This window comes from Adiantum capillus-veneris, chromosome 17, assembly GCF_014529385.1.
Source record: "Adiantum capillus-veneris isolate H3 chromosome 17, ASM1452938v2, whole genome shotgun sequence".
Taxonomy (NCBI): Eukaryota; Viridiplantae; Streptophyta; class Polypodiopsida; order Polypodiales; family Pteridaceae; genus Adiantum; species Adiantum capillus-veneris.
In genome coordinates, this window is record NC_140947.1 from 132,134,868 (window position 1) to 132,142,978 (window position 8,111).

The following is an 8,111-nucleotide window of genomic DNA, read 5'->3' on the forward strand; positions in this document are numbered from 1 at the left end:
TCATGAGCTTCTGTGAGGGAGGCACCACATACCTAGCTAGGTACGATTTGGGGCGGGGGATCGCCGCCCACCCCCCCCCCACCCCACCCCACGCCACCCCACGGTGGTCCCCTGCCCCCAATCATACCTAGTTAGGTATGCGGTGCCTCTTGAGCAGAAGCTCATGATGTTATTCACTGTATGAAAAACATTGGAAAAGACTCCATTTTCCTACATGAGAAAATTCCTAAATCTTCTTGTGATAGACGCGTAGAAAGACAGAGAGAGTATATACCATATTCATTGCGGATCTCCATCCTTTGCTACAGCAGCGATGATCAGCTTTCACAAATTCACGGTTAAAAACGGAGAGAAAGGGAGTGAGATTGCAGTGCGCACATGAGCCCCGATCGATGCCAATTCCGCTCAAAAAGTAGATGTGACCCACCATTATTTTGTCACGGTGCATATTGAATTCCGATCCCATCAAGCGATTACTTCAGCCCCCTACGGATTCGATCGTTGGGAACGGTCACGTTCAGCGTGGCGGGAGCGAAGCCTAGTGGTTGTGAATGCCCTACGGCAAGCCTGCAAGTGCTTCAGAAAAAGCTGTTGCTTGCGTCAAAAGCTTCTACTGAATAAACGTTCTCATGTGCGCAATGTGCCGTTCGCTTGGAGGCGTTCACTGATTGCAAACGAACGCATCGTAATCCCCTCGTGCGCACTGTAAGAGAGAGAGAGAGAGAGAGAGAGAGAGAGAGAGAGAGAGAGAGAGAGAGAGGCAGTGCCACGTTGGCGTGTTTGTAGAGAACACAAGTCACGAGACAAGAGAGACGACAACATGTCCATTGTGCAAGAGAACAATTTTTAGTCGTAAGAGAAATAAGAGAACAATTTTTAGTCGTAATTGTTTGTAATAAAATCCATTGGATAATTACCGAGTTGCACTAGTGGTATTTGTGGTACTAAGTTTAAATCGTAAAGTAAGCGTCAAGCATTCTTTTTAGGAGTACCTTGAAAATATTGTAGCCCGACTAGGGAGACCGGGCTCTAACTAAGTATCCCTTGGCTTCAACACAACTTTGCTTTTCTCTGCAAGAATGTGAGCATCAACTAGCACACCCGCAGGCTTCATGTCCACCTTCACTTTCCCTAGGGGAGGTAGAAGCTCAAACTCCTGCACCATCCTCCCCAATGCAAGGCTCAGAACCACGACCGCCATAGCCATGCCGGGACAGCTCCGTCGTCCCGACCCGAATGGCATGAACCTCATGTCATTGCCACTCATCTCTATGTTGGCATCCAAGAACCTTGTAGGATCAAACACCTCTGGACTCTTCCAATACTTGGGATCATTCGCCATTCCCCGCGCATTTACAAGGACTTTGCTTCGGGCAGGGATGTCATATTTCCCGATCTTTGCTGGTTTCAGGTTCTGATGTGGTAGCAACAAGGGGATCACCATGTGCTGTCTCAGTACCTCTTTCACAACAGCCTGCATTCATTCAACAATGCAAATGCTATTATTGTCAAGGCTTCTCGTGCATGTGTGCTCTTGAATTATTGGATTCAATTCAATTAGCTGATGCACTTGCCTGCAAGTAAGGAAGCCTTGCCAAGTCCGGCTCGGTAACAGGGATGCCCTTTCCGAGTATACTATCGAGCTCATTTCTCAAGGTCTCCTGTATATGTTTGTTGTTCACCAGCACAGCTACACCCCATTCCATGACCCAAACTGTGGTATCTATGGCTGTTTACATTAGGAAAAATCAATGTCCGTGTGTTAGGAAAACAACCCAGGTCATGAGTATACAAGGGAAAATCATGAGAGCCATAATATATGCCTGCAACATTTATGTTCTGAATGAGGTACAGTACAGTATCGTCACTAAGCTCCCCTTTGGCATGCGCATCCAAGATCGGGTCTACACCGACCTTAGCCCGCCCTTCTTTCCTGGAAAATAAAGCAAACCTTGACTTGCAGGAAAATGATCAATTGTAAATCACTACACTATATGTGCAGTGCACCTTTGGCCTCCTAATGTTTCCTTAAACCATAGATCAAACATATCAACACTTCAGCCAGCAATAAAGTGGCATGAGTCATATGGAGCACTCCTCTTTGTATCTAATGTTGTTACCTAAAAACCACACTAAATCAAAGCTCTGATACATACTCCTTAATTAGACCCTCGATGAATGTCGTCTTAAAGAAGGTGAGACGTTTCCGGTTAGCGCTTCGCACCTCATCTAGGTAGCTCTTGAGGAAGGGCTTGAGACAGGGGAAGAAGTTTACAATGCGATTGTTCTTCTTTGAGTTCACTATAATTTGTCTCGAATTTGCATTGAGCCGCATAATCTCCATGTACAACGGGTCTTCCGGCCCAGAAAATCTCCTAGAAAACATCATTCTATACACAAGACTGTACATCAGCATTTGCAAATGGTCCTTGATGATGATCCCCGACATCGCCGCATCGGGTAGTTGTCTCATGGTGTCCATGGTGATGGTGAGCTCTTCCTCCCACCCTTGCCTACATTGCTGGATGGCCTTACCACTGAAGAAGGGAGGGGTGCAAATTCTTCTCACTTTCTTGTAGTGATCCCCATAGTCTGCAAACACTAAGTCTTGCCCTTTGGATGTGAGGACGTCGAACAAGAGATTGCGGGGGCGCGCCCCGAATTCGACGCCATGCGTTTGAAGCACGTCAATGGCGAGGGTGGGCGACGAGACCACGACAGTGCTGAGCTGGCCCAGTTTTACCATGAAGATATCACCATAGCTGGCGGTGAGGTCGGTGAGAGCTTGTGGGGTGAGGCCATGAGGGTATTGGAGCAGGCTACCGATGATGGGCCAACCCAGGGGGCCGGGGGGGGGCTTGACGGAGGGCGTTCGGCCGAGCTTGAAGAGCAAGAGGAGGGCCAGGCCCAGGAGGAAGGCAAGAGAGGCTTGGAGAATGGGCAAGGTTTCCATGGCAGCTTGGAAGTGCGGTGTACGTTTTGACACTTGGTGATTTGTGCAGTGTGCGGTTGACTTATAAGTTTCGTGATTCCATGCTGTTATGTGTCACCCTCTCAGCTAGCCACCAAGCCCGCCTTCGAACGCCTTTAATGCTACAAACCGCATGTACATCACGCGAGGCTTAGTTAGGGCATGGTCACGTGAGGCTTAGTTATAACTGAGCCTCGACAGTTTTCGAGAGAAGCTCAGAGCGTTCACCGCCTACAACAGGTAGAAAGAGGAAGAGCTAAGAGAAAAAGCTAGCGCCGACCTGCAGTGGGTGGGCGTAATTTTGGACTATGCCTTTTTAGGCATAGTTAGAGTACGAAGCCGGTGGACTACTATGAAAAGCTGCCTCACGCCAGACATGGTCGGCTCAGCTAATGAAAAACTAAACCTCTCCGGATCATAGCCTTATCAATTATAGATAACTAAGCCAACTATGCCCAAATAGAGCATCAAATGAATAACTAAGCCTCTTGCATGATCACGCGAGGTTTAGTTATTCATTCACCCTCCCAACTAAGCCTGGGAACCTCACAACTATGCCAAGTTGGCATAGTTACAAAGGGTGGGCATAGTTATTCATTTAATGTTCCTTTTTGCATGTGACCAAGAATCAGGCTTAGCTATTTGCTCAAATAACTGATAACTAAGCCTCGCATGACCATAGCGTTACTTAGACTGTGGTTAATGGGAACATTTTACACGTCAACAAGCCCGATTGCAAATGATGAGTGTGGTAGAGGAGTGGCTTGTGTAAGAGCCCCGACCCACTTGGCACTTGCAATGGCTATGGCGGTTGTCGTTCATCAACTATTCTGGTCACATGTAGCTGTTGTAGGGCTTGTGCAGGATTGGGGTATGCACTGCATTCCCTCTAAAATTTCAAAATTAGTAAATATATGTATTGCTTCACTTTCGCAAGTTGTGCAAGCAACAACGGTACACACAAATGCACGTCATGATGGGTGTTAATATTGTCTTCTCTAATCGTCACCACCTACTTCTCGTACAAGTGTTGACATTACAGTGAGTAGGCTAAAAGTGTTGTAGCCCCTAAAAATCTTTAGTGAGATGGGGCTCTAACTTAATCATATGCCCACCTCGTTTGGGAGAGTCTTATACAGAAAGCAAGGGTAGAGAAGCTACAAAAGCTACCTCTAAGGCTAGAGCATCTACATGCAAAGTCGGGTGTTCACTGCTACCTTCTTGTGCAGATTGAGATTTCTGGAAAAATCTTTTTTTCTTTCTTGTTAAAAAGAATTACATACAACTTTGAAATCACAACACACACACCCAACCGCCGTAGGTGGATGCAGCCCGACCCTTAAGGTGAGTCTTCCCGACTAGATATGGTTGGCCAAACCACATGGGAAATTCCTTGAAGTGCTAGATCATGTCCTCAAGTAGTCAAGGGGTGTTGAAGCCACTGTTTGGAAATATGATGTAGCTAAGTATATAATTGAGTAGATTACTTAACAGAGAGAGATAATTTACACACACAAGAGATTATAGAGTAGAGAGAGAGAGTACACACGATATACGTGGTTCACCCAATGTGGGCTACGTCCATGGGAAAGCAGCCACTCAATGGCTTTAGTACTTCAAAACAAGAAGTAGGTTACAAAGGGATGTTATCCTTTTGGAGCTCCCGCCTTGCTTGACTCTTACCACCTCACACCCACCTTGTTGCATCAACTTCACACTATGAAATGTGTGTAGAAATGGCCTCCTTTTATAGGCCAAAAGGGATGCCCTCTCTCATGAGAGGCAGCCATGTGTAGCCGCCCTTGTGTACATAAGTCCAAATCGGACCCTCCAATCCGCCCATGTGTGGCCGCCCTTGAGAAGACAGGTCCTCCTTTGAAATTGTCCATCGGCCATTGACTTTCGACCATCGGACATTGACTACCGGCCACCGGCTAACCGGCCAAATGACTGACCGTTTTCGGACCACTTTCCGGACGCCGTCCGGCCATAATATTCCAACGGAAAGGAATATTTGAGCTTGGGCTCGAGACTGGGCGTGAAAAATTTGGTTTCCAACGAGTGATTTTTTCTTTACGCACGATGGCTTCTTCTCATAATGGGGGCCTTACAAATGTGCGTTTTTACCACAAAAAATTACAAGGGGTAAATTAGGCTCCATACTTAACAGCCACCACCTTTGGACTCATAGGCTATGACTCTTTCAGTTGAGCTAGCACTCTTTGACAAGCTACAAAACACTTTCATAGTAGTATGTGAGACAAATAATTGCCGGTGCACATATGATCATCATGCATGTACCTTAAAAGAGATTGTCCCCACAAAAGTTTAGAGCTGAAGACAAAGCATCAGGTGTTCATAGAACACCAACCTTTTGTATATTTTTTGTTTCAATAAACACACACACACACACACACACACACACACACACACAACACGGATAGGGCCTGGAAGCTCTAGGATATTTTCAAAGGATGCGAAGTGAGGACATCTATTGAGATGCAATTGACTACGCTTGAATTTTGAAGGCATGTGGCACTACGCAAGACATTGATATGGGCAAAAGAATTCATAGAACGTGGTGCTTGTCAATGCCTTGGTCAACATGTATGTCAATTGTAGTTTACTTCAGAAAGCACATAAGTGCTTCAAGAGCTTCCTATCCATGATGTCATTCAAGCTTCCTACCAAGCTTTTGGAGGAGACCAGCTGCCCTTTTGAATGTTCCAAGGTTTCCAAAACTTGCAAACAAAAGCGTACCCTCTAGGGGTGAAATTGGCATTTGAAATTAATATCTGTTGGAGAGAGATAGCTAACCAAGATTCAGATAGAACTCGTTCATTCTTCTTTTGATCCGCAAAGCCCAGAAGTCAGAGGAGGAGGATGCTCCCCAAACCCATTAACTGTATAGCTTGGTAGCAAGGTGTTGAAGATTGAGAATTCCAAAGCCTCCTTGTTCTTTGGGATTTCAACAAACTTTCCAAAAAACTTTTGGAATTTCTTTCACTTCCTCCAATCGTGAACCCAAAGGAATTTTCTTGCCAACGAGAAAACCTTGTTGAGTTAGTCATGAGAAGGAGACCAACAAGACAAGAAGGAAACCAAAGTAGACAGCAAGTAGTGGTTCAAAACAAGTACTCTAGCAAGTAGGTTAGGTTGATGATTCTATTAGAGAAAATGCTTTTTCTGAATCTTTGCAATACCAAGTCCCATATGTGGTTGAAGGACACATTAAAATCCATAGGAATACCTAGCAATGTGAAGATATGACCTTATTCAATCTCTTTGCAACCAACCTAGACTATAAATTCTTGGCAGGATCCTTTGGAAATTTTGTAACATGTTTTAGAGTGGTTAATCATCAGAGAGCCACTAGCGAGATAATAAGTGTTAAGGAAAGCCCAAAAGTTCTCTACTTACTGCAAATCATTTCTCACAATTGCATAGGTATCATCACAAATTGTTGAAGATAAAGTTGTTCTACAGATTCAGGTATGTCAATGGCTTTAAGTTTTTCTTGTTGCATTCAATCTTTAACAAGCCAACCCAAGGCATCAGAATAGATTTCATAGAGCAAGGTGAACAAGGGATATCTGTGTCTAATGGATTTATGCAAGGAAAATAAGAGTATCATTCACATCAATTTTGGTAGAAGCATTCACAAAAAGAATATGTACAAATTCTATGAAGAATCTACCTAGACCCATGCAATTTTTTGCCATTGGGCTTGCTAAGGGCCCAATGGCAAAAAAATGTTGATTGTGCCATCTCTTACATCCGTTGTTGTTTAGACGGTCAAGCCCTATACAATCGCCAATTTGTTGCTATTGGGCTCGCTAAGGGCTTGACAAAAAAAAAAAAAATGGCGATTGTGTCATCCTTGGATGTAGAGATGGTAGGCGATGGCCATGAAACTTTGCAAGGACAAGAAGTAGAATGATTTTTCCACCCCTCTAAATTTTCATGGCCATCCATTGCCACTTAGACAGTCACGTTCTGGAAAATCGCCAATTTGTTGCCATTGGGATTGCTAAGGACTCAACGACAAAAAAATGGCGATTGTGTCATCCTTGACCTTTGAGAGGGCAGCAATGGTCATTATCTTATATGGATGGGGAGTAAGATGCCACCCATGCCCTTGCAAAGTTTCATAGCCATCTGTTGTCATCTCAATGGTCAAGCCCTACACAATCACCAAATTTATGTCATTGGGCTCGCTAAGGGCCCACCAAGAAAACATTGGCAAGTGTGCTCGCGACGGCCAGCGATGGCCATGAAAATTTGCAGTGGCAGGGAGTAGGGTTCTTCTCCCACCTCTGTAACATTTCATCGCCATCCATTGTCATCCGTTTTCTGCCATTGGGCTCGCTAAGGGCCTAACAATAAAAAATGACAAGTGTGATGTCATTGACCATTTAGACGGCCAACTATGGCCATGAAACTTTGCAAGGGCACGGAGTAGGGTGCTTCTCTTGTCCCTATAAAGTTTCATTGCCATTCGTTGTCATATATATGGTTAGGCCATGCACAATCACCAATTTTTCGTCACTAGGATCAACCGCAAAAAGTTGGTGATTATGCCGCCCTTGACCACGGAGATGACCACTAATGTCCATGAACCTTTTCATTGGTAGCGAGTAGGGTGCTTCCCTTGCCACTAGGATCAACCGCAAAAAGTTGGTGATTATGCCGCCCTTGACCACGGAGATGACCACTGATGGCCATGAACCTTTGCACTAGTAGGGAGTAGGGTGCTTCCCTTGCCCCTACAAAAGTTACGTGGCCATCGGTTGCCAGCTATACCGGTCCATCCTTTCACAATCACCAATTTTTTGCCATTGGGCTCGATAAGGGCTCAACTACAAAAATTGGTGATTGTGTCGCCCTTGATCATCGAGACGGCTAGCAATGGCCATGAAACATTGCACGGGTGGGAAGAAGGTACATCCCTTGTCTCTGCAAAGTTTCATGGTCATTTATAATAGTCTCAAATGTTAGGTCCTTTACATTCGCCAAATTTTTGCCGTTGGGATTGCTAAGGGCCCAATAATAAAAAGTTGGCGATTATGTTATTCTTGACCGTTGAAACGGCCAACGATGGACATTATACTTTTCAAGGGCATGGAATAGGATACTTCCA

General features: G+C 45.0%; 1 protein-coding gene across 1 annotated transcript; it reads right to left on the minus strand.

Annotated features, from left to right (window-relative positions):
• Positions 1–827: 827 nt before the first annotated feature.
• Positions 828–2,996, minus strand: LOC147438102 (trans-cinnamate 4-monooxygenase-like). The gene is made up of 4 exons (XM_086487451.1): positions 2,157–2,996; positions 1,824–1,933; positions 1,575–1,729; positions 828–1,474 (listed from the first exon to the last, which is right to left on the minus strand). Exons 1-4 carry the CDS (start codon positions 2,951–2,953, stop codon positions 1,034–1,036), a joined length of 1,503 nt encoding a protein of 500 aa, XP_086343577.1. The 5' UTR covers positions 2,954–2,996; the 3' UTR covers positions 828–1,033.
• Positions 2,997–8,111: the final 5,115 nt, after the last annotated feature.